The sequence below is a fragment of the Ornithodoros turicata genome, unplaced genomic scaffold, assembly GCF_037126465.1.
Source record: "Ornithodoros turicata isolate Travis unplaced genomic scaffold, ASM3712646v1 Chromosome13, whole genome shotgun sequence".
NCBI classification, from domain to species: Eukaryota; Metazoa; Arthropoda; class Arachnida; order Ixodida; family Argasidae; genus Ornithodoros; species Ornithodoros turicata.
In genome coordinates this window covers 1,307,686-1,334,045 of record NW_026999307.1, presented here as the reverse complement: position 1 = coordinate 1,334,045, position 26,360 = coordinate 1,307,686, and the positions used below count along the sequence as shown (strand labels likewise).

The window sequence follows — 26,360 nt, the reverse complement described above, 5'->3', positions numbered from 1 at the left end:
ATGTTTGCTGAGAAAGCTAAGGAGGCTATGGGCAAGTTGTTTAGGCCCTTCCAAGGGAACATGAGCTCCATCAAGAATTGTATCTCGACTATACTAATAGGGTCAAACATTGGCATTGGTAGGGGAGTCAGGGATTTAGGGTCATCTGCGCTTGCAGTGAAGTTTTTCCTAAAAGACCATAAAGTCGACATGTCATTGAGAGTTGTAGTTAGCGAGGTTGGGTCTTGGCAAAGGTTAGTCTCAGGTTTTCTGCAAAAGGCTTTAAATGTGCTTGCCCTCCCTGATGGTCTCTCACTCAAGCGCTCGGATGATTTACTTCCTCTCCTCTCCGAGTTCCATGGAAAACCCTGTCACGCGGTATCTCTTGACATCAAAGACCTTTACTATTCACTAAACGTGCATGAACTCCTCAGACGTGTCAGGACAGTCATTGAGTCTCAGCTAATCAAGTTCCAGTCTGCCGTAGGCTTGTCAGCGAATGAGTTCTTGCGTGTTTTGCAGTTATACTTGAATGCTACGGCGGTTTCGTACAATGATGAGCTGTTTGTACAGTCCGAAGGGGTATGTATCGGGTCTGCTGTCGCCCCAGTGCTGTCTGAAATCTACTTGAATCTGCTCGATGCCGCAGTTTGCAACTTTTTACGGACCTTTTCGTCTAATCTCATATGTGCGAGAAGATATGTTGACGACATTTTGATCATTGGCATTGATTCATCGCTGGTTATGGAAACGGCCGATGTGATTGTGTCTTCGTCCCCTGAATTGACCTTTTCTTTAGAGAACCCCACGGAGGGAATGCTCATGTTTCTGGATTTTCGGTTGTATTTGTGTCCCCGGTTGTGTGCTGGGCGTACGGGAAGCGTATATCCGTAACCTAGCCAGCAGCACGCGCCTATACGTGCCCTGATTGGCTGCTGCGCCGCGGGCGACCCATCAAAACCCACGCTTCGCCCATGCTCGTCAGGTGTTGACGCCGTTGTCTTGACAACGAAGCGCGCAGATTGAACTGGTTTGAGCAAGACGTTTGTAATGCGACGAGCGTTCGCGCATTGGAAAAACGCAAGTAAAGGCAGGCGAGCTGGTGGACGAAATCCATCGAGCAATAACGATAATAACAATAATAATAAATATAATGATAATTAGGAGTGGATTTACGCGCAAGGCGATCCATCGAAGAAAAAGTTTGGATAAACACAACGTCGGACTTTTAATTTACAATGGATTTCGTCTCGCCAAGCGGGTTGTGGCAAAAATCAGTCTATTGCGTCAAAAACATTATGTGTTGTATCCCGTTAAAGCATGGTTTCGTACATATTAGTCAAGCATCGCAGTTTTTGAATGACAGAATGGGGCAGCATATAGGAATTGCGCCCTACTCACGAAACCATATGTGTGATTCCATCTGGAGTGAAACTGTTGTTTTGAACAGGCTATGTTCTCTAAAAGCAAACTCTTGCTACGAGAAGCCTTGGCAATTCAAGCTTTGGGAAACGGCACATGTGTTCGCGAGACGTCGGTTGTAAACCACCCACCCTTGAAGCGGTTTTATGATATGCGCTGTGACATATCCCTTATTCTCAGTGGTCCTTGCCCCTTTTACCCACACTGTACTGTAAAAATGCTGTGCTGTCTTGAGTAAATTGCTTTGCTGGTTTGAGCTCTGGTGTGTTTGTTTATTCGGTCCTCGATCCGCGTCGCCCAAGATCAGGCTTTTTCTTCGATACGTTCACATCGCGCTCGTTTGAGGTCTATATGTACGTTCTGCTTCCCTCTGCACATTACGCCTTGCTGTCATGATGGAAGAATATATTATTGTCAAAGATGAAGAGGCGTCAACAACTTCGTTGGAGATACTTAGAGGAAATCTGCTGAACGAAGAGGAAATGGATGAAGCAGTACTGTTCATCAACGAACACGTCGTGGATTGTTGATGCTGTGCGTAGCAACTGCGAAAGGTAAATGCTACTTGCCATATATATAATCGAAGTTGATGAGATGTTCTAGAACAGCATAAGATACGGACAGGTGCGCATCTTATTAGAGCGCGCGGTTCCGGCCGCATCCCATCGCTGAATGGGAGAATAAACGAATTGAACTTAATTGAACGTTGTGGGTCAGGTGCAACCCAAAAAGTAGCACTTCATTACCGCAACAGAAGACTAGTTGGTTCGAAATGAAAAACGAATAACCTCGGCTGAACTGCATGCCAAAACGTTTATTTAAAGCGAGCGATAAAAAGAGCGCTACTTTTCAGCTACTTGACTAAGAAACAGGTGCTAGTAGTGAAGCAGTACCTGTTTCTTACTCAAGTAGAAGAAAATCACCACTTGCTTTTCTTTTATCGCTCGCTTTCAATATAATTTCTGGAGACGTTAGTGTGCTGCCACTTACAAGGCACGGGTTTCGTTTCTTTGCTCTGTATTCTTAGCGTGTGAATTTCTTGTACTCAAACCAAATGATATCAGTCGAAGTATACACGGAGGGGCAGATTGGAGGGAACCATAACATGCCACCCATCTCGAAGCGGGATCCCCGGTGTTGATACAATTCGAAGAACCCCTGTCTGACTCCACAGGCCATAACCACAACAAGTGTCGGGTTTAACTCGGTTGCGTTACAGCGGTCTGGCTGGACGAGGTGGGTGGCTTCGGTGTGTTTGTGGTTCGCTCCGTTTTCTTTTCTTTCCGTTTGTGTACAACGCTTTGGATCTCTGTACCACGTGACCTTTCTTCTCTCCCTTGTGTCTTATGTAGACCAACTGTTGAGCTCTCGCTCTCGTCTGTCTGAACATGTAACTCAAGGTGAAATACAGGAACGTTTTTTCACCTCTCCACGAGGTTTATCTATCTGACGAGTCAGTTTTCTTAATCATTCTGATGAGGTCAGAATAGTGAAAAGACGCCTTCCAAGGATTGTTGGATATACGCTTGCTGATGGACGTCTACCATGCGGACATATGCGTCAGCACCAGCCTCAAGCCACACCGTCCTTGGATGAGACTTCACGCTTGACACTGTCGCCGGAAGACCGTGCGCCGTCTCGAAGCAGCGTCGGATACACCGTATCTCGCCTACAAGCAACAATGGCAGATATAGGATACATCGAGAAGCTTCGACGTCTCCGGCACCTGTCCTTCCACTCCGTGAAATGCGTTCGAGGAACTACGTGAACGACGGCCTACATCGCCATGGCCGGGAAGAACACAGGTGAGCACTTTGCAATCCAAGAGGGAGATAATTCGGACATAGCGGCTGCGGCGCCGTCCGTAGATGAACAGGGCGCTAAGCCGAAACGTAGAGTAGCCCTCTCGCAAAAGGCTCAGCAGAACTACGAGCTCGAAAGAGATGAGCATCGTGCGAAACTAGATAAAGCTTGGGAAGAAACAGCGCTCGAGCTGGAGAAGATCTGTATACCAGAGGCGTCGTATCAAGAAGTCGGGAGACTGAGCACCTCCTACAAACGGTACAAGCTTCACGCTGAAAGGTTCTCCTCCTTCCTAACAAAGACGAATGTAGAACAGAGTTTAACGGAACGAGACGTTCAGAAAGCAATCGACATGGATCGGGACGATCTTGTGCGAGGTATAATCACCGAAATTGAACACCGTCTCGACGGCCAGCGAGAGACGGGCTCTCGGCGCTCCGATGGTTCTGTTCATTCATCCTTGTCGTCACGACGTTCCACCCATTCCAGTTTGGATTCATCAGTAAGCTCCGCAGCGACTAGAGCTAGAGCCGATGCCGAAGCAGCTCGCGCTCTCACGTCTTACAGTCAACAGGAGACTGCCATGAAACCGGAGAAAGCTCGTATAGAGGCCAACCTAGAAGCACTTCAAAGAGAGAAAGAAGCTGCTGTCGCGGAAGCGCAAGCCAAGGTTCTAGAGGCGGCACTTGAACAATACGACCCACGGCTTACAGAAGTCAAATTCGTCGACACGTCGGAAAGGACTAGGGAGTACGTTCTACGTCACGGAGTACCCCAGAGCACGCACGCGTTTACGCGAGACAGTCATCGATGCCACACTGTAAGCGGTGAACAGACGGCTGCTGCAGCACCTGGCGCGTCACAAGGTGACAACGTCTCTCGCGCTGCCGGTGGAAGACTTTCCGGAAGGCGTACAATTGGTCTGGGGGGAGAATCAGAACCAACTACACTCCAGAACCCCCTACCCATTATGGGTGACGTCGCCAGGTACTTACTTCTCCGGGAGCTGGTTACTACGGGCCTCTCGAAGTTCAGCGACCGTCCGGAAGACTATAGGTCGTGGAAATCGGCATTTCGTAACGCTACTAAAGACCTTGGAATATCAGCCACAGAAGAGATGGATCTCCTGGTAAGGTGGCTGGGAACCGAATCGTCCGTGTACGCTAGAAGGCTAAGAGCTGTACAAATCGGAAACCCGGATATGGGACTTCAGGCGATCTGGGAACGGTTAGAAGAGGCCTACGGTAGCCCGGAGGCAATCGAAAACGCGCTAATAGACAGGCTTGAAAGGTTTCCGAGGATACTAGGTAGTGACCGCGAGAAACTGAGGGAGCTGGGAGATTTACTCCAAGAACTCGAGTCAGCAAAGGCAGATCCACACTTGCCTGGGCTCTCCTACCTGGACACGTCACGTGGGGTCAACCCCATTGCAGCGAAACTTCCTCTACATCTGCAAGAAAAATGGATCGCTCTAGGATCGAAATACAAGCGGGAACACCGTGTGTCTTTCCCACCATTCTCTGTCTTCTCAGACTTCGTCCGAACCACAGCGAAGACAAAGAATGATCCAAGTTTCATAATCGGGCCCTCAAGCGATAACACAGGCAAGAAGGACAAGACGTCTTCGACAACGCAATCCTCTAAGAAATCGTCTGTATCGGTGCACAGGACCACGATTACCTCTCAAGAAGACAGCTCAGCGAGTCAAGTGGAAAGAACTCCAAAGAACCCGGAAGGAATGTGCCCATTGCACAAGAAGCCACATATACTTAGCAAGTGTAGGGCATTCCGTCAGAAACCTCTCGCCGAGCGAAAGCGCTTGCTGTCAAAGTTCGGCGCATGCTTCAAATGCTGTGCGATGACGCACAACGCGAAGAGCTGCGACTCAACGATACATTGCACTGAGTGCAATAGCGACCACCACATTACGGCACTTCATCCAGAGAACGTTACCTCGCAAGCTCGACGCACCGCGGGAGTCCCGTCGGCTGAGGAAGACGGTTTCAGCCGAGCGTCAGCAAAGGTTACATCAAGCTGCACGGAAGTGTGTGGAGATGCCAATTCGAGAGTATCCTGCTCAAAAATATGTCTCGTCAAAGTGTACCCAGAAGCTCAGCCAGAACAAGCAGTTCGGATGTATGCGGTCATTGACGACCAAAGCAATAAGTCATTGGCCAGACCCGAATTCTTCGAATGCTTCAACATTCACGGGTGCGAGTATCCATACACGCTAAGGACGTGCGCCGGGGTGGTTGAGACGTTGGGACGACGAGCTACCGGTTATGTTGTTGAGGGCATCGACAGTGGCATACGTCTGCCTCTACCAACGTTGACGGAGTGCGACCAGATTCCTAATGACAGGAATGAGGTTCCAACACCGGACGCTGCTCGCAGACATCCTCATCTCAAGGCACTGGCAAATGTCATTCCGCCACTCGACCCTAATGCACAAATCCTACTGCTCTTAGGAAGGGATCTCGTTCAGGCGCACAAAGTGCGTCAGCAGCGCAACGGTCCCAACCACGCTCCTTTCGCCCAGAAGCTGGACCTCGGGTGGGTCATAGTTGGGGACGTCTGTATCGAACGATTGCGCACTCCACAGGTCTGTACCTTCGCCACAACCGTGTTGCAAAACGGCCGTCCTTCCTACTTCACGCCCTGCCCCAACCACATGATTGTGAAAGAAAAGCCCTGCTTTGAGCATTCTGCAAAAGAAGTCGTCCAGTCTCCCCCGCCGCTAAGCAACGACCTTACGGATCCCCTATTACAGATCACAAGAGATGACGAGAAGCTTGCTCCGTCAATGGAAGATTAAGAATTCCTGAGCTTGATGGACGGAGATTTCCACAGGGACACGTTAAACAACTGGGTAGCCCCTTTGCCTTTTCGTGTGCCCCGACGTGAACTCCCAGACAACCGAGAACAGGCGTTTTCTCGGTTCGCTTCGTTACGTCGCACTCTGGAAAGGAATGCGGAAATGAAGAAGCACTTCGTTGCCTTCATGCAGGATATGCTCGAAAATGGCCACGCTGAGCAGGCACCGCCAAGAAAGGAAGCCAACGAATATTGGTACCTCCCCAGCTTCGGTATTTACCACCCGCAGAAACCGGGCCAAATCCGGGTAGTTTTCGATTCAAGTACCAAGTACCAAGGTGTTTCGCTCAACGACTTGCTCCTTTCGGGACCGGACATGACAAATAGCCTGATCGGTGTGCTGCTCCGTTTTAGAAAAGAGGCTGTGGCGGTAACGGCTGACATCCAGCGAATGTTTTATTCCTTCTTCGTACGTGAAGAAGACAGAGACTACCTGCGCTTCTTGTGGTTCCGAGACAACGACACCAGCAATGATGTCATTGAATACAGGATGTGTGTACATGCGTTTGGCAACACATGCTCCCCCGCTATTGCGACCTACGGCTTAAGGTGCACCGCACAGGAGGGAGAGCAGGACTTTGGAGCGGACGTTCGACACTTTATCGAAAGAGACTTCTACGTCGACGACGGCCTCAAGTCCTTACCGACCGAAGAGGAGGCTATTGATTTACTCAAAAGGACACAACACATGCTGAAAGGAGCAAACCTGCGGCTTCACAAGATAGCCTCTAACTCTGTGGAGGTCATGGGCGCCTTCCCATCCGATGACTACGCCAGGGGCCTTAAAGACATGGACTTCGACAGAGGTCACGTACCGATGCAACGGAGCCTTGGACTAAACTGGGACCTAAAGGGAGATACGTTCACCTTCAAAGTGCCCGTAAAAGACACCCCGAATACACGACGCGGCGTACTATCCACTGTGAACAGCCTATACGACCCCCTAGGATTCACAGCCCCAGTGACAGTACAAGGTGGGCTGTTACTGAGAGATATTTCTTCAGAAACGTCAGATTGGGATGCCCCTCTCGACCTGAATGACAAATGGCTAACGTGGCGAGACTCCTTACATCATCTTGAACGGCTCAAGATACCACGCCAGTACACTGCAATCTCTCTCTCCGACGCCCGTCGACGGGAAATCTGTGTATTCTGCGATGCCTCCGAAAAGGCAATCGCCGCTGTGGCGTACATCAGAGTCACAGATGCTGATGGAATGCAACACGTGGGTTTTGTGTTCGGAAAAGCAAAGCTAGCACCACGCCCCGAGCAGACCATTCCAAGACTTGAGCTATGTGCCGCAGTGCTCGCCGTCGATATCGCCGAGTTAGTCGTCAGCGAGATCGATGCTCACATCGATGACATTAAATTCTACACGGACAGCAAAGTTGTGCTCGGATACATCTTCAATCAGTCGAGGCGTTTCTACGTCTATGTCAGCAACCGTGTGAACCGCATACGAAGATCTACGAAGCCCGAGCAATGGCATTACGTTCCCACCGGTCAGAACCCTGCAGATCACGCCACTAGACCTGTGGCTGCAGATGCTTTGGCTGGCACGACTTGGCTGACAGGACCGAAATTTCTCCGGGAATGTACGGACGCGCAGAGAGAGCGCACAGCCTTCCCGCTTTTTGAACCAGATCAGGACAAGGAAATCCGTCCTCAAGTGGCTGTCTCGGCAACTCGCGTAGGAAATCAACAACTGGGGGCTCATCGCTTCGAGCGCTTTTCGACATGGACATCCTTACTGCGGGCCGTGGCATGCCTGGTGCATATCGCTCGTTCCTTTCATAACCCTTTGGCTGATTGTCACGGATGGCATTACTGCAGCAAACCTCGAAGCGCGGGTGAGCTGAACGAGGCGAAGAAAGTAATCCTTCGTTGCGTCCAACACGAAGAATTTCCAGAAGCCGTCACATGTCCCCGTACGGACGCAGCTCAACAAAGTCGCATTTCGTCCAGCAACCCTTTGTGTGAGCTCGACCCGTTCGTCGACAATCAGGGCCTGTTGAGAGTTGGTGGACGCCTACGGAACTCCGACCTCGACGAAGCGGAAAAGCATCCAGTCATCGTTCCGGGTCGCCATCATGTAGGCTTATTGCTGATACGGCACTATCATGGAAAAGTTAAACATCAAGGGCGACACTTCACCGAAGAAGCTATTAGAGCTGCCGGGTTTTGGATTATCGGCGGAAAAAGATGCATCGGCGCCATGATTCATCATTGTATCACATGCGGCAAACTTCGAAGAAAATTGGAGCATCAGAAGATGGCCGACTTGCCTGAAGATAGGCTAAGCGCGGACCCTCCGTTCACCTACGTGGGACTTGACGTTTTCGGCCCTTGGATGGTTGCCTCACGTCGCACAAGGGGCGGTCTCGCCCACAACAAAAGGTGGGCAGTCTTATTCACGTGCATGGCCATTCGTGCAGTGCACATAGAGGTCATTGAGTCAATGGATACGTCAAGCTTCATTAACGCCCTGCGAAGATTCCTTGCGCTCAGAGGCCCAGTGAAACAGCTCCGTTCAGACAGGGGCACGAACTTCGTTGGTGCCTGCTCTGAGCTCAAGATGTCGGCTGTTGGCTTCGAACTTCGTAAAGTTCAACGCTTCTTGAGCGAGCAAGGCTGCACCTGGATTTTCAATACACCTCATTCCTCCCACATGGGTGGCGTGTGGGAACGCATGATAGGCATGGCTCGCCGGATCCTGGATTCAATGCTTCTGAACGACGGCTCTCCTCGCTTCTCCCATGAGGTCTTGACCACATTCCTAGCAGAAGTGACCGCCATTATAAACGGAAGACCATTGGTTCCAGTCTCCTCGGATCCCGAATGTCCCTCAGTGCTCTCCCCTGCAATGATCCTGACGCAGAAACCTACGTCGTCAACAGCACCTCCAGGAGATTTTAAAGGTCTTCATGTGAAGCAGTGGAAACAAGTTCAAGCTCTTGCCAACAGCTTCTGGCATCGCTGGAGAACACAGTTCCTGCCCACCCTTCAACGCCGTCGCAAGTGGAAAACCGATCGACCTAACCTTCAAGTTGGCGATCTTGTGCTGCTGAAAGACGTGGGCGCTAGACGCAACGAGTGGCCAATGGGACGAATCACCGCTGTGCGGCGAGGGAATGACGGTAAAGTGCGCAAGGTGCAACTCCAGACAGTTAAAGACGGCAAGAAGAAAACCTTTGAACGACCAGTCTCCGAGATGGTTCTTCTGTTCTCGCCGGATCAAAGTGACTGAACTCGTTTGTGTGCATGATAGTGCATGATAGTATCTGGTATCCTACGGGACACCAGCCGGGGGAGTGTGCTGCCACTTACAAGGCACGGGTTTCGTTTCTTTGCTCTGTATTCTTAGCGTGTGAATTTCTTGTACTCAAACCAAATGATATCAGTCGAAGTATACACGGAGGGGCAGATTGAAGGGAGCCATAACATGCCACCCATCTCGAAGCGGGATCCCCGGTGTTGATACAATTCGAAGAACCCCTGTCTGACTCCACAGGCCATAACCACAACAAGTGTCGGGTTTAACTCGGTTGCGTTACAGCGGTCTGGCTGGACGAGGTGGGTGGCTTCGGTGTGTTTGTGGTTCGCTCCGTTTTCTTTTCTTTCCGTTTGTGTACAACGCTTTGGATCTCTGTACCACGTGACCTTTCTTCTCTCCCTTGTGTCTTATGTAGACCAACTGTTGAGCTCTCGCTCTCGTCTGTCTGAACATGTAACTCAAGGTGAAATACAGGAACGTTTTTTCACCTCTCCACGAGGTTTATCTATCTGACGAGTCAGTTTTCTTAATCATTCTGATGAGGTCAGAATAGTTAGAGCAAACACCACGTATATACATAGCCACGCAGCAATCTGTGCGCGCGACAGTTACTTCGCGGCCGCTAACATAAAAAAAAAATTATATGCACGCGACTTCTGCGGACCTGTGCGCGTCAAAAGTCCAGCAATTTTCAAGGTGTTGAAAGCTAATGCCACTGAGGCCAATGGCGAAGCCAGGGGGAGGGGGGGGTGCAACCACCTGAGATAGTACCTTTGGTAGCGCATTTGGGAGAGGGAGAGAAATCCTCCTCCCCCATCAAGTCCCTATAGAGAACCCTTTCCTAAATATTTTTCTGGCTACGCCACTGAGGCTACATAATGTAAACCACAAATTGCTTGAGATTTAATTATGCAAAGCTCCTGGAAACTGCAGCTCAGAACGTCCAATTTACTGTGTTGTAATCAGAAGCTCCAGTTGTTTGCTCTCGTTTTTGCTATGTTACCTTGGAAAATGTTTCAATACTCAACTTCTGCCACGGACATTACAGAACGACACCCTACTGATTGTACAAAATGCGATAAAAGAAGTTTTCCTGAATTGTCGCTGTGCCCTACTCGTACAATGCCAAAGCGACTAATTAATCACAATGAGAAAAATATTTCTGTGATTAAATATATCACACCTCTGAGCATATACCTGCATGGCATGATAACTTACTCAGTGAGGCTAACTGAAAGTATTGATTTGTCATAGTGAGACTAGGCTTGACTAGAATTCATAGACTGCAATAACAACAGAAATGCTATAGACTAGAATATCGACGAAAAAAAAAAAAAAACGCCCTGTTTGCAATGCTAAACGTAATCTCACTTCCCAATTTTCGTGCGTTCTACAGGCCGCCTGGCTGATTATTATGCCCGCGCACATATGACTTCGCGACGACCGCCATACCTAAGTTTTGTATCTGTAGCATAGTTTCAATCGTCATAGCTTTGTTCCGAAGTATATTTTGCAACGTTACACGTACTTGAATTGGTGAGCTGACAGGGACCGCAGGGGAGGTCGGGAGCTCTGGGATCGTAATATCGGAGTCATCGCTATACCGAAGATCGCAATAAACGCGTCTGACTGTATGACAGTTTATAGAGCAATCTCGTCACTTTTGCGTTCCCGTAACTTCTCGAATAACTCGTTCCTCTTCTTAGGTAACTTTCTAAGGAAGTTCCAAGTTCTTTTTATTAAATTCCACCGCAAAAATAGTGCGAGCTGCGTCCTTCATCTCTAATGAGATGATATGAGAAGTGCGCAAATCAGTGCATGGTGCCTCCTCGTCAGATCCCACTCCCTTGTTGGTTGGTGAACACTACAAATGCAGTCTTGGCTAAGTAGTTTGAGAGCGGTCATCATAGTGGTGAGCAGTATACAACTATATGGTTATGGCTATGAGCGCCGTATAGATGTGGACAGATGGAGAGAAGGCAGCAGGGTTAGTACGCTTCCTGGGCCGACATCAGGGGAAACTGTGCCGATATTAGTCTGAAAAGTCTTCGGGAAACACAGGGAAAACCTCAGACAGCACAGCCGGTGGTAGGTTTTGAACCCACCACTTCTGAGTCTTCAGCTCCGATCTTGGCTACCACCAATGAGCTGGACGCCTTAAGCTGCTCGGCCATATGCCCTCCGGTCACAGGACATTGTCAAGCGAGACAAAATGTTCTAGGAAACAGAGGATGGCAATTCACTGAACCTAAAATGCTGATGCTCTGCCATCATACAGATCCGAAGATTGGTGTAATTTAGGCACAAGAAAACAATTAGAAAAAATCTTGCACTACCCACTGTGACATCAAGATATGGACGAATTATAGAACGGTGAAGAACTAAAGAGTGTATATTACACAGCGAAGAACTAACGTAACGTAACGTGTAACGTAACGAAGTAGTAACGTGTTATTTTTCGAAGGTAACGTAACAAAGTAGTAACGTGTTATTTTTCAAAGGTAACGTAACGAAGAAGTAACGTGTTATTTTTCAAAGGTAACTTTGAAACCAGTTCCTTTCCATACCTTGTAATTTTGTTTGTTACTTATTACTATTTTTGGCACCGTAATTTAACTTGTAAAGAGTTCCTTTTGTCGAGATACTTCCTCATGTCTGCTTTGATCAGCTGCATTCCAAACCATGCTTTGACATTTTGTCTTGCGGTTGAATAAAATTAATGAACCCATGTTTCACAACCGCCAAGTCTCTGTCCCACTGACACATTTACCCTCCGTTATCCACCAATGAATTACGTCCTTTTGCGCTTCACTGTGACCAGCGCCACAAAACATATGCCAACCGAAACTAATTAATTACAGCCAGGGTGTCGAACCGCAAGAAAATACGGGTTCGGTTCGGGTTCGTGTTACTTAGATTTCGTTCCGGTTCAGTTCCTGTTCGGCCACGCCAAAAATCGGCCCCGAACCGGTTCAACGCTACCATTTTATATCTCCCATAAAACTGCTTTTATCAGGAAACGCGTGGCTAATAGCTTACCGCTGTTGTCTGCATTGACGTTTTCAGTGGTTAGGTACTTCCTTTAGCGAGAGAAAGGAGAAATGGATGAACACTTGCAAATAGCGTCCAGGCTGATGAAGCAGTGTAGTCCTGCTACTTTCTCTTCCCAAAATCTCTTTTTTCACACGCACAATGCGAGCAAGAAACACTTAAAGGAAGCCGAATAAGATGGACAGCATTTTATAAAAACAACGGTACTTGCCGGCACACTGCATTCGCAGCGTGAATCTATCTGAAACCGTACGGAAGCATGTCGAAAATGAGTCTGCCAGCCTTGCTCTGTCCGAGCTCACAGCAGTGTACCAGCTAATCCACAATACAAAGGCAATATGTCGTGACACAGTTGCACTACCAGTAAACAGAGATGTATTTGAGATGAGTATTTGAGATGGAACTAGCCACAGAATATACATAGAGTTCAATGTGACATCTTTCTTTTCGCTTTTTTTTTTTCTTTCTTAAAAACAAACAAACTCGTGTCCGAGACTTGCGGACCCTTGCGGAGTGTCACGTTCCTTGACATTGACGTTCCTTGACGTTCCTTGTGGAACAGGTCAGGGCCGCCGAAGCTTCCTGGAACAGAAGAAATAAGTAGAGATGAGTGCAGGTATGAAAATTCGTACCCGGAACCGCACCGCACCCGCGGGACCACGACCCGCATCCGCACATCCCGATGGGTACTTGCACATCCGCAGGTGCACCCGCAGCCCAATGCGCAGCATGCTTCAGTTATGCCACGTAATCATCACAACACGAAATGATTTATGGATGTTGGGTACACTGTCCGTTAGTGAGCCACTTTTCCAACAGTCAGACGCTGTGGCGACAGTTGACATGCTTACTCACGCGAAGCGAACCAGTCGTCGTTTCGAAAGATGGCCAAAGTTAGCCCTATGTGGCAAACATAGCCGAAGAGTGACAATAAGAACAACAGCAACAATGGTGAATGGGGAGTTTAAGCACCAGGGGCGATACCCTACCCTATTTTATATTGCCCACACTACCAACCTTCCCGGGTCTCATAATCAGCTGGACTCTCGCCCTCGCTCTCTCCTCTCAAAGAGTATCAGTAAATGACAAAGCTGTGATCATCTCGGAAGGACTGCATATGGAACGTCTCGGAAAATATTTTGGGCACAATGTTCGCGGTAAATTGGGGCGTACACCAAAAGTCGACAAGCTGGTTTTGTGCTTGCGGGTATTGCGGGTATACCCGCACAATCCGCGGAGGCGGTACGGGTCTAGCCGCGCCTTACCCGCAAAGACACGTAAATGTGTACCCACGAAAAGCAAACTTGCACGGATACCTGGGGGTATACCCGCACTGCACTCATCTATAGAAATAAGCCACTTAAAACTCACTCACTCACTCAGGACCCACAACACACTGAAAGGGGCTGTGAGTGGTATGCCTGCAAAACGTAGTCCAAAAGTGTTGTCTTACGTGGATAGCCTGAAGTTTTAGGGTTTAACCAGATTCTCCCCCAAATTTACACCCCAAATTGAAGGTTGCCTCTTTAGGGTGCAACCCGGCAAATGGCCCTCCCTGATACTTCTGTAGGAATGCACACTACCTTGTTTGGCAGCAGATGCAGTTACACCACCGTTTGTACCAAACCAGTACAGTTAGTTTCAGTAACTGAGCCAGACTTCTCCCTGAATTTAGCAAACAAAGTTTTTTCACCCCGATTCGCATAAACTTGGAGGACATGTTTATTTACCTAATTTTTACCCCTTGAAGTTAGAAAAATATATTTCCAGAAAACTTCAGGCTCTACGTATAACACGTTGTATGAGTAGGGCCTGACTTTTTCGGGTTTTATTTTTGGCCAAATTCGGGGGGTAAATATCGGGTGATATTTTTCATTTGAAAATTCGGGTGTATTCGGGTTAAATCCCGTTACGGCATATTCTGTCGTCAGAAATTCGGGTGTATTCGGGTGATTTTTTTTGCGTAATAAAAATTTGTCTTATCATGGAACTAATGTTTAGCAATGTTATCAAACTTTATTTTAATGCACGCTTACGAGTGTGCCACACGACCCGGATGTTTTCGGGTAGATTCGGGTTAAACCCGAATTTTACAGATTTCGTTCGGGGGGTAAATATCGGGCGGATACGGGTTTAACCCTAAAAAGTCAGGCCCTATGTATGAGGTATTGAGTGTGTGAAAGATTTTACGGATACAAAGGAGATATCGCTCATCAACAATCCTCCCTCCTGTTGCTTCACATTTTAACATACCAGAACATTATTTTAATATGCACTTAATAGTTACTGGACAGTTACAATTGTGTAACATGAATTTCAATGGTAGCTGTTGCGTGTCGATGTTGACACTTTTATACATGACACTGATATGTGCACAACTACTTTAGAGTGGCGAGTACTGCCTTGTGATCTGTAAAGTGAATGGTGACGTGTAGAGCTGGGATTAGTGGGACAAAAATATTACTAAAATCTGGACAAAAGTGGGACAAGAAACGCTGAAAAATCGGGACACTTTTCGGGACAATGTACCCATATGAGTATGTCAAAATTGCTTTTATTAGCTTTAGATTTTTTTAACTTTTTTTGCATCACCGAAACAGACAGTCAACAGATAGAAGGAGACAGAGAAGAAGAAAAAAGAAGAGGAGGGTCTTGTGATAGAACCACAGCGATTTCCTGAAAACCTCCCGTGAGCAGATACCGCTGTAAAAGGCTGTCGTACAGTGAAACCCGCGTATAACGATATTGACGGTAATCGCGAATTCCATCGTTATACGAAGTGCACCGTTAAACGAGGGCTGACCTAAACAGCGCGCCACCCCGCGTGTAGCAAAAGAAAAAGAAACAGATGCTAAAAAAAAAAAACGCGAAGCTGTGTGACATCGCACTGGCTTGGGAAAACATCGACCAGAACACTACACGTCACCATTCCGCAAGTCGGCTTCACCTAACGCCTGCGTGCTTTAGGAGAAGCTCGCTTTAGAACACTGCCGCGCGCGGGTGGAAAGCACGTGCTAGGCCTTTTGAATCATCTCGCGAATTCTGAGCAGCATTGACCAAATACAGAGACACAAAAGCGTTACCACATACCTCTTTCACTGACAGTATTGGAAAATGAACAGTCTCTGTCTATTTTCTTCCCTCAATCTTTATATTGGTTTAATTCTTTTGATGTGAATTTCGGATGTCTCCGCGGTCTCCATCGCTGTACGCGGGTCGTTTTGCCATACAAACAATGTATACTTTTCACGGTAAAGTCACGAACCATTGTTTTACGAGAAATCGCTATCCTCAGGTTTTACTGTAGTAGAACAGGACTTCCAGATACAGTCACCGACCGATAATTGAGACTTTCCAATTTTACGGACAAGACTGTTGGCAGTGTCAAAGGCCACATAGAACAGGGTGGGTGCTCTAAAAGGTCAGTCACATTTTCGTGCAAGACGTCATACTTCCTTGACGCACAGACTTCCTCAGAGTAAAGAATTTATGCCGGAGAAACCTACGAAAAAATTGTGCTTACCAAGCACTCTTTAAAAAAAATAAATACGACCAAGCAAATTTTCGCCTCCATCCATCGGTGCAGCGCATAGGAAATACATGAAGACGAAAGTTTGCGTGGCCGTATTTTTTCTGTTACGCAGTGGCTGATACCACGATTTTTTCGTAGGCTATTCTGGCATAAATTATTCACTGTGTGGCAGTGGAAGTCTGTCTGTCAAACAGGTATAGCGTCACGCGTGAAAATGTGACTGACCTTATTGAGCACCCACTCTGTACTATTTCAGAGTCTAACAACAGACGACCTCAGAAAATCCCAGAGAGCTTAGTGCCACTTTGAACTATGGGGACTTGCTGGAATTTTTTTTACAACAATTTCTGGGGTCACCTCAGCGCTCCTTTAATGCTCGTTCTTTTTTTTTTTTTTTACTTCCCTCACCTCCAGCGTCAAAGGGTCACTTGTACCTTGGAGCTTGCACGTGCGGAGCACGCGCGTTTATCTGACGCTCTTTTGCACGAGCGTGCAAATAAACTTCTCCTGAGACGCTGCACGTCGTAGTAACCGTCCACATCACGCCAATCACGTCCTTCAACCCAGTCAAACTTCAGCGAAATTTGTTTCGAGCAAAATAAGAGATTCCGCGAAATATTGTCAAACGAAGCATTCTACGATTAATTCTGCATTTCGCAAAATTTCTCCGAATCACGGGAAATTGGGGGCCTTCTACATGAGACAACATAATACATTATTATAATTTGGGGAGAAATTAAATTTAATCCAAAGTGGTCCAAAACTGATTCGGGAGGGAACAATGGAGCGGAATCGGGTATAACCCAAAAAAGTCGGACCCTACGTATATTCTACAATCTACATCATGTACAGCTTTCTCACCTGAAGAAGCGCGGGCTTTGCACGAGAGCTTGTATGTAGTTTATTAAACTAAGACCCTGTTTTAAGTTTGTTAATTAAAATACGAGCCTCTAACTTGTTTTGATTGGTGTTCCATTACCACAGATGTCTTGTGGACTATTTCTACCGAACGAACAACCAAGTCAAATCAGCGAGTATATGAATACGGACACTTACTTTTTCAAGCTGGGTTCCCTGTAAGAGGCCGCCTCGGATGCCCGTCGTTTTGCCCGCCTCACCAAGGAATTCAGCCCTGCAGGTGTGTCATCACATCAACGTTAATGCACTTTGCAAAGCCTCCCATTCATTTATACACATTTCTATGCATATCTACATGAGCAGGACCTGCGAATGTCATTAAACAGGTCACATCTGGTGCAAATCACGAGGTACCAGACCTTCCGTGAGCTGTACCACAGCATAAACTTCACCTGGAGTGTCCGCTGCTTTTGTGCGCAACCATTTTAGGCTGGCACTGGCTGAAATAATACCTAATAACCTAACCATTGGAAACTCGATAACATTAGGTAATGCACCAAAACCTTCTAGACGGTTACATTACCCAAGGCTACGTCAACTACTTAGTAATTACTTTTATGAGCCCCGAAAGCAGGGCACAGTTGATGAAGCGTGTCAGTCGATTGTCTCTAAAGTTCAGACAGCCAGTGGCAACTCCTATGTCAGAAGCTGTGGTGGCTACTACGAGAATGCTATCTGCCCTTGGATGACAAATGACATCCTTAGAATTTTAGAAGAAAAAAATTTTTGGTCTCGAAAATTGAGTCGCGACAAAAACAATAGTTATTATAAACGTAAGTTTAATCATTATCAAAACAGTTCTGTCAAAATGATTCGCCAGCGGAAACAAGAATATTTGTCTCGTATAATACGCAACACAACTGACCCTCGAAAAGCCTGGAAGATAATTAATGAAGTCATTGAAAAAAAAACGCGTAAAATTGTCTTACCGGACATAAAGGATGACCTTAATGCCATATGTTGCATGCTCAATGAAACGTTTGTCAACATTGGGTCTCCAGGTGGTGGCGATATTACAAAGTCCTTGAGTTACATTAAGTCTCCGGTCACTAATAGCTTTGCGCTTTACGAGGTGACTGACGGTGAGGTCATAAAAACTGTTAAAAAGTGCGCTGGTACCACCGCTCCTGGTTACAATAATATAAGCATGATGGTCATTAAAAATAATATTGATATACTGTGCCCGACATTAGTTGATCTACTTAACAGCTGCTTAGTCGAAGCTAGGTACCCAGAAGCTTTCAAAACGGCCAGGGTAGTACCAGTGTATAAAGGTGGCTGTAAAAATACTCTAATTATCGCCCCATCTCAGTACTTAATGCTTTAAATATAATACTAGAAAAAATATTGTCCGCCAGGCTCTCTAGCTTTCTTGAAAAAAATGAAGTAATTAGTCCCACCCAGCATGGTTTTCGTAGCTCACGCTCGACTGCAACCGCTGTTCTCTCTATTACGGAAGCTATAAACAACTGCCTTAACAAGGGAGACATTTGTGTAGCCACCTTCCTAGATATAAAAAAGGCATTTGACACAGTACGTCACGATGTCTTGTTAGGTAAGATGTCCAAGTATGGAATTAGAGGCCACTCACTTGAACTTTTTTACTAGCTACCTCAGTAACAGAACCCAAATTGTATCCGTCCAAGAGTGCTGCTCGCCTCCTCTTCCCGTGCACATGGGAGTCCCACAGGGTTCCGCTCTGGGCCCAATATTTTTTCTTCTTTATGTAAATGATTTTAGTGAGGCCATCCACTCTAATAGTATCATGTATGCTGACGACACCGTGTTACTTTTTACTGGCCCTACAATTGATGTCATTCATGATAAGATTGCTAGTCTAATTCCCCAGCTCTTGGAATGACTTAAAGTGAATTCTCTGTCACTAAATCTTTTGAAAACAAAATATATGGTATTTAGGCCATATCGTAGGACTGTTTCATTAACAGATTTCAATATAGTTATTGCCGGAACAACAGTCGAACGTGTCGACACCATTAAATACCTTGGTGTAATTTTGGACTCCCACTTGCACTGGAAGCCACATATAGAAAATGTATGCACTAAATTATCAAGAGCAAATGGAGCACTGTTCAGAGCATGTCGACTGTTCCCAACTGCTGTCCTGAAAAGTCTGTATTTTGTGCTCATCCAATGTCATTTGCTGTACTGCGTAGAATCGTGGGGGCACACGTATCAATCTTACCTTAAACCGGTTGAGGTCTTGCAGAATAGAGCAGTTCGCATTATATCCAATACATATAACAGACAATCTTATTCATGCATATATAAGATGTTACACATTTTACCTTTCAATTTACTACGCTTTGAGCGAACTGTGTTAATGGTTAATTTTTGTATACTAAATGAGGGAATAATTGATGGTGTCAAGTTAGTCTCAGTTACTCGCACAAGCCGTACTGTATTGGATCATCACTTTATTGTACAGTGTTTCTCAAACATATATGGTAAGCGCCTTCTCCAACACCAAGGGGTCATAAAGTGGAACTCCTTGCCCCTTGATGTCGTTGTAGCCAGACACTTCAAATTAGCCGTCCGGAGGTTTCTGTTCGATTCTTGTTGAATATATCGTTATAGTGATGTCAGTAAAAAGGATTGATGATATATATTTATATTTTTGTTATTGTGGAATCTTAGCGCTTGTATAAATGTGTGTTTCCTCAGCCATTCTTTTTCTTAATGTAACTGCCGCGTTTGAATAAGTAAACGTTGAAAAATATTATCGGATCGCACTAGCTTGTAGCTATGATCCGACTGGTATACAGTGCCTTACCGTGTATATTACGATGTTGTCAGTTCAATAAATAAAAAAAAACAAAAAAAAACAATAGAACAATGTGTGCCCAAATAATGTTGGTCTGCTCTGTACTTCACTTGAATACTGTTCTTGATTTTTACTGTTCTAAAAGCATTCTTTAGCACTACCTATACAGAGTGCCTATAAAATAGACCCACGCGTTTTCCGGTTTAATGTTTTTGAAAATTGGAGGGTGAAATCGGGTTGTACCGGGTTCGCCAAGATAAACTTCGGGGTTTGTAACGGAGATAAAACAAATAGAAACAGTGTCGGGAAGCTAAAGTAGCAGTGATGGAACTGCCTCCAAGCCCGCGGGCGCTGGCTCGGGCGCACAAAAAAAACGCATTTGGCGCAGAATTTCACAGAATGGCGCTCCTCCGCCGTATGTATTCCACTGCGTCCCGCGCAATACATCGTGTTTGCAATACATACTCTCCACTTTCTAGTGAATATTGGGGTTCAGGACATCTGGGAACAAGTATCGGCATGTACGGTTCAAGTCCTGAATGCTCAATTGCTCGCGCGCCTATACACCCTGCGAGCACGCGCGATGTTACGCAGTGGCGGAAAGCCTGGAGTGATCCATAGTACAGGCGCCGGCAACTCCGGAATCAGCGTCGTCAGTTATGCCTATCCACAATTAGTTAAAACGCAGTTGTTTAAAAACAACTCCCATGCAAATGAGCCAATATTCTATCGCAGGCACGTGACGTGTCCAATGCTCGGTAAATTTGCACCACCACCACCACCTTTTGTCCAGTACGCACACACTTGATGCACTAACAGTGCGCTTTATTGTTGACAACTTCTCTTTGAAGTACAACAACGTACGATTCCACGTTAGGGGTGGCGACACACTGCGGAGAACGGGAAAAAGAGGAACGAACAAACAGCGAAGTTTTACGAGCGCTACGCAAACACAGCGATGACAGGAAACCGGATGATAACTTTACGCTACTTGTGTAAGAAACAGGTGCTGCTAATTATGTAGCACCTGTTTCTTACTCAAGGAACAGAAAAAGTAGCACCAGTTTTCTTTTGTTCGCCTATTTATAAAGTGATAGTGAAAGCTTAATTTTGAACACCTTGTATAGTGAGCTACTGGGGGAATATCGGTAGTCCTGTATATTCCTTTGTACAAGGATCGACGACAGGATTCGAAGCGAGTATACTTCTCACTTATTGTTGCGTTTTTTCTTGGGGCCTGTGACTTGGCGTGACTCGGCTTCGTTGTTCAGAGGCATGACGAGAATAGAGAGGGCGCGGGAGCATCGCTCGCGGTTTTTGTTTCGTGTTCATGCGTTCGAACCAGGACATCTTTGTTCGGCGCAGCTGTGGCGCAGGATTAGAGAAAATTGCTTTTTCGGCGCGGGGTTGCGCAGGCAATCCCAAATGGCGCACTTTGGCGCAAATGGCGCAGCAGTTCCATCACTGAAGTAGATGTTAGAGGACGTATTATGCCCCAAACTTTTATGTCCATATACTGCCACTTGGTCCGCTTCTCTGCGGATAAATCGTGAAAATTAAAAAATTGCTGCTACCTAACATTTCTAATCAGCTATACCTGTGTTTCAGCTCCTTCCGTCAGATGGCGAAACGGTCGAACGTGGTGTTGCAGACGATACTGAAACCAAGTGAACAAGTGGAACTGAATGCAGAGGACTACTGTGCGGCATTGTCTGCAACGCCGCGTTCGACCGTGTTGCCATCTGACGGAAGGAGCTGGAACACAGGTACAGCCAATTGAAAATGTCAGGCAGCGGTGTTTTTTTTGCAAAACCTTTCGTAAGCTACAGGTATTACAAAACAGTCTATACATGGGCACAGAATGCAGAAGTCATCTGATCCATAGGTGGAAAGCAATGCATCACATTTGTATAATGAGTAATCGTAATGCATTACAATTCGGGAAAAGTCATCAGTAATGGTAGTGCATTACATTTTGACCTAGTAATCCATCATGGCATCACTCATTGCTCTCCTGGCACTACTCTCCTCTCATGCGCAAGGCACAGAGTCATAGTGTATCGTTACTGAATAAAGTTTTTCTAAATTCGCGGAGGAAAAAGTTGCTAGGTTTACCCTTAGACGAATCACGAGGCGTGTCCTGAGGATCTTCATCCTGAGGATGTTCATGAGCAGGTGGCTGCTCAATGTCTGACTTTTGTGAGGACGTGGAGGGACGTGGCTCTGCAGGTGTCGTCTGTTGGATCCTCTTGGAACTCAAACGGAATGGAGACGTGCCGGGTGCAATGCTTCTTCCGGATCTTCCCCTTCGAGACGGGGGACAGATGGGGGTGCTGGTCTGCACTTCTGTAAGGGAACAACACTTATTTAAAGCGGCACTAAAATGTAAAAACAACTTGCTCTCAAATGAAAGCCCGTGTTTCAATTAGTTGACACAGCGTGACCGTTTAGGAGAAAAACGCAATGAAAACAGAGCAGTCTTTGGCGGCATCCAATGAGACAGCAGGAAAAGCGCGCGCATGCCTATCGTGGGCATGTGTGTGTGTGTAGTGTTCCGTATATGTGCGGTGTGATGTGCACTGCTGCATTTTTCAATACCAATTCACTGAATTGTAGCTCACAGTAGTTCTCGCGAATGTTCCAACACCAACACTTATCTTCGCGTGCTTCGGACAGTGATGCAGGTCCACTTTGCAACACGGACTATGTTTTTCGCCGGGACTGCTCCATGTTGTGGCACGTGCAGTATGGACTAAAAGCACCGATGCACGAGCTGAAACGACGTTCACTGCTTAGCGCCGAAGCAAGAAAGAGTCCAGTATAATTGGATTGTAGCTCCATAACGGAATCCAAGTTTTGAATTATGATAACAAGCAGTGATGGCCAGTAGTTAACTACATGTAGTTAAACTACCTGATTGTAGTTAAAAGGTAGTTATCCACTACTTGCAGAAATGTAGTGGCAACTACTAGTTAAACTACTATTTCGAGTAGTTAGGTTACTGCAGGCGCCAACTACTTCTGATTTAGCTGCAAGCTTTATGGCACGATTGTGACTTTTACCTTGAGCTACTTGTTTGATGAGAACGGAGGAGCAGAGCAACTGTGCCGTGCATGTGTACTAAATCTTCACTTTTATCACTGCTTGCGATTCATATTTAGGTGTCCAAGAACACTATAGAATGGATTGGTGTTGATGGACAACGTTAAGTAGTTATAGATGTAGTTAAAATACATTGCAGTAGTTAAAGTAGTAGTTTTAACTACTTCCCCTGAAAAGTAGTTGAACTACTAGTTAAACTACTGTAGAAGTAGTTAGTGGCCATCACGGATAACAAGTATGAAATTAACATAGCGTGTAACGTAATTTGAAGTGGACTTGTTTTTGCATTTTAATGATTGATTACTTATGTAACAACTTGCAGCGTATGTGGCTCTTTTTACTTGCACAGTCACCAGGGCAATTCATCTTGAGCTCGTCTCCAACCAATCCTTCGGGACCTTCCTTATGGCCGTCAGACGCTTTCTAGCACGCCGAGGTTTGCCAAAGAAGGTCTACTCAGATAACTTCTTAACTTTTAAGAAAGCCGCTCGAGAGATTCTTGCCTTGCTGGCGAATCAGTTCCAAGTGGTACAGGAGTATGCGACACAAGCAAGAATAACATGGGAGTTTATTGCCGAACGTGCCGCCTAGTGGGGAGGCTTCTGGGAGCGTATGGTACGCTCAGTTAAAGATGCTCTCAGAAGAACACTACGTCGGAGTCAGCTAGACTTTCAACAGTTGCTGACCGTGTTAACAGAAGTCGAAGCGATCGTCAACTAACGGCCATTGACACAAATGTCAGAAGATCCTGGCAACACCCAAGCTTTGTCTCCGTCGCATCTGATATTGGGGAAGCGACTCAAGGTGTTGCCGCCAATTAAGAGACGTCAGATAGCGTGCGTAGACGCCGAACAATTAGAAGTGCTTCAAGCAAAGGAAAGGCTCCTCACTGCATACTGGAGGCAGTGGAACAAGGACTACTTGCTACAGCTTAGATCTGCAAACCTGAGTCGACATGCAACCTCCAACAGCATTCAACTGCAACAACTCGTACTACTGGCGGATCAGCAGCAGCCAAGGATGTTTTGGAAGCTAGCAAGGGTGCAGGAGCTTCATACTGGACGTGATGGACTTGTACGATCGTGCACGCTCAAGACAGCCACTGGTTCCTTCATCAGAAGACCAATTCAGCTACTTCATCCGCTTGAGGTCTAGATTTTGAGACGTATCGGGCGGGGGAGTGTTAAGGAAGAGGTGGATAAACAGCTGGGCTCATGCTAATCCCCGAGCTAAGAGGGCGTGCATTATTATTCTTTTGGGTTTTGTTCAGTAAACGTTTTGCTCTGGCTCCGATCGTCTGGTTCTTCCTCTACAGATCATATTCATTATATTGCGCGCATTTCGGGTCAAGCACCGGGGATTCAATACATTTTGTTCTTTTTGCACTCAGTTTTCAAAGGCGTAATGCCTTCAGTTGTGCACATATTCACTGTTTACGATCTCTCCGTTTTTTCCTTTGTTTTGCTTTTTCTGTTCTTCCTTCCTCTTATTTCTATACCAGTTCTGCATACATCATAGGATCCCGCCAGAGTGTGTGATTCAGCTTTAGTTTTGTGTTCTTCATTTTTCTTTTTCTTTTCTTTCCTTCTCTTTCCCTCTCTTGACTTCCCCCTTTCACTTTTTCTTAATAACAAGCCGACATCCATCTGGCTTACCTTTCCTTTCTTTTTTTTCTTAAACATATCCCTCCCCCCCTGCCAGAGTATACTTACTTCGCGGTGCACCCTTGCCCCCTCCGGGAAAATGAAAACTCTCTGCCTCTGCTTAGTGGAGTCACGTGGTATCTCTTTGTCATCTTTTTGGGACTTGTGTTTCGATGACTCTTATCACACCGCGGCGGGTAGCGTAGTGCGCGGGGATTCATGTGACATAGCGGCGACTTGCCGCATTGACCATGCAGTCGGATAAATAGTTTTGCGTTCAAGGATAAATAGTATCTTAATTGTATTTCAAATACTTTTTCAAGTATTTTGTACTCTATCTTAATTACTTTAATTTTCACGTATTTATACTCTATCTTAATTACATTCTAACGTTAGTATTTATTATCTTATCTTAAATACATTTTTGAGTATCTTGTACATGTCTGGCCCACCGCTTCCACAACACTTCTCAGAATGACTTGTCGCGGGCAGCATACTGGTGACACACAAGATAGGTTCTGACTTCTGAGCATCAGAGGACTGAATCTAACACCAAGTTTCTTAATCTTCAAACTTTTTAAGCTTCCAGATTTCGTTTTTGGCATTACCACAAGGCTCGCAACAGCAGGCAAAATATGGGGAATCAAGTCTGCTCACACTGCACGTGGCATCACTTTCGCCCGTGTACCTATGGCCAGAGTTTGAGGTAACTCGTTACTGTAACTAGGTTCCTTTTTTTGATAACTTGTAACTTAACTCGGTACTTTTGCACCGTGGTAACTTTAAGAGGAAACCGTTTCTTGTTCAGGTAACTTTGCCAAAGTAACTTAAGCCAAGTTCCAAGTTACTTTTAATTCGCTTTTCACTCACGTCCACGTATTTTCTTGCTTTCTCTCCGATTCTTTCCTGGTATTTTCTGCCATAAAATGTGATATTCCATCAATTACAGTATTCTATTCAGGAAGTAAGAACCGCTGCCATTGAAATGAAGCTGAAGCATTGTGCGCCCACAGGGAGTAAGATGCAAAGCGTTCGACGAATTGTTGGACATAAACGAAAACTAAGCACGTTGCACTCCTCCGCAAGCAACTCAAGGTCGAACTCAACTGCTCACACGCGCTGCACCTATGTATGTAGTGCTATTTTCTGTGCGAAGTAACTTGGAAGTAACTCCGTAACTGCGAGTTATATTTCAGGCTGAAGAACTTTGTTATTAACTTTGGTACATTTTTCACACAGTAACTTAACTTGTAAAGAGTTCTTTGTGATGGGTAACGTCTCAATCTATGCCTATGGCCCTGACTGCGGCGAGGACGGCAGCTTCCTCAGGTTGCCAAACAGTAGGGATTGTACTGGAATTGAACCTACCTTTGTACATCACAGCCCTCAGCATTTTTACCGTGTGTCAAATTAGTTGTAAAAAAGAAAAAACGCTTCTAAGGATTCTTGTAGATGTAAACAAAACCAAAAGGTGGCTACATTTTATAATAACGACCAACGAAACAACACAAAGAACGAGTAAGTCTCTGGCCCACTGAGATGTTCAATTCTCAGCTTCCATTCCAGCACCTTTCAGATACATTGAAGGGATCGCTAGTTTCAAAAGGACGTGACCGATGTCAGTACAACAGAGTTTTGCCACCGCTTTAGGGCCATTACTGCATTTTTCCATGTTTAATCAGAGCTTTAGGCATCTACGCCAGCATAGGCATTGACAGGCACAATCAGATCAATACAGGAGGTTCCCCAGCACTCAGTTCATGTTCCTGTGTTGAAAAGGCACTATTGGAACCACTGGACAAAAATAGGCGTTTGGCTAGAAATCCAGGGTCTAAAGGGTCTAACCATAACGCGGTGAATGACGAGATGCATGAAGTAGGGCACGCAGACGGCAAATTAATCAGTAATGAGGCCCTAGAATTAACCAGCCAGACATATCTCTGGGCGTCCCTAGTTGCCGCAGCGAAAACGGCGGCAAGA

General features: G+C 46.1%; 1 protein-coding gene and 1 long non-coding RNA gene across 3 annotated transcripts in view; one reads left to right on the top strand and one right to left on the bottom strand.

The window, feature by feature from the left end:
* The window catches only part of LOC135372184 (uncharacterized), a 352,119-nt gene that overhangs the window by 181,607 nt on the left and 144,152 nt on the right, over nucleotides 1-26,360 (top strand). The gene's annotated exons all lie outside the window — the stretch shown is intronic.
* LOC135372187 (uncharacterized) overlaps nucleotides 12,782-26,360 on the bottom strand; it is a 40,027-nt gene continuing 26,448 nt past the window's right edge. For both annotated transcript variants that reach the window (XM_064605878.1, XM_064605879.1), the window contains exons 6-8: nucleotides 21,751-21,981; nucleotides 16,992-17,067; nucleotides 12,782-12,985 (exon numbers count right to left, since the gene is read on the bottom strand). In XM_064605878.1, coding sequence (XP_064461948.1) covers nucleotides 12,967-12,985; nucleotides 16,992-17,067; nucleotides 21,751-21,981 — 326 coding nt within the window. In that variant the 3' untranslated portion in view covers nucleotides 12,782-12,966. The remainder of the gene's footprint in view (nucleotides 12,986-16,991; nucleotides 17,068-21,750; nucleotides 21,982-26,360) is intronic.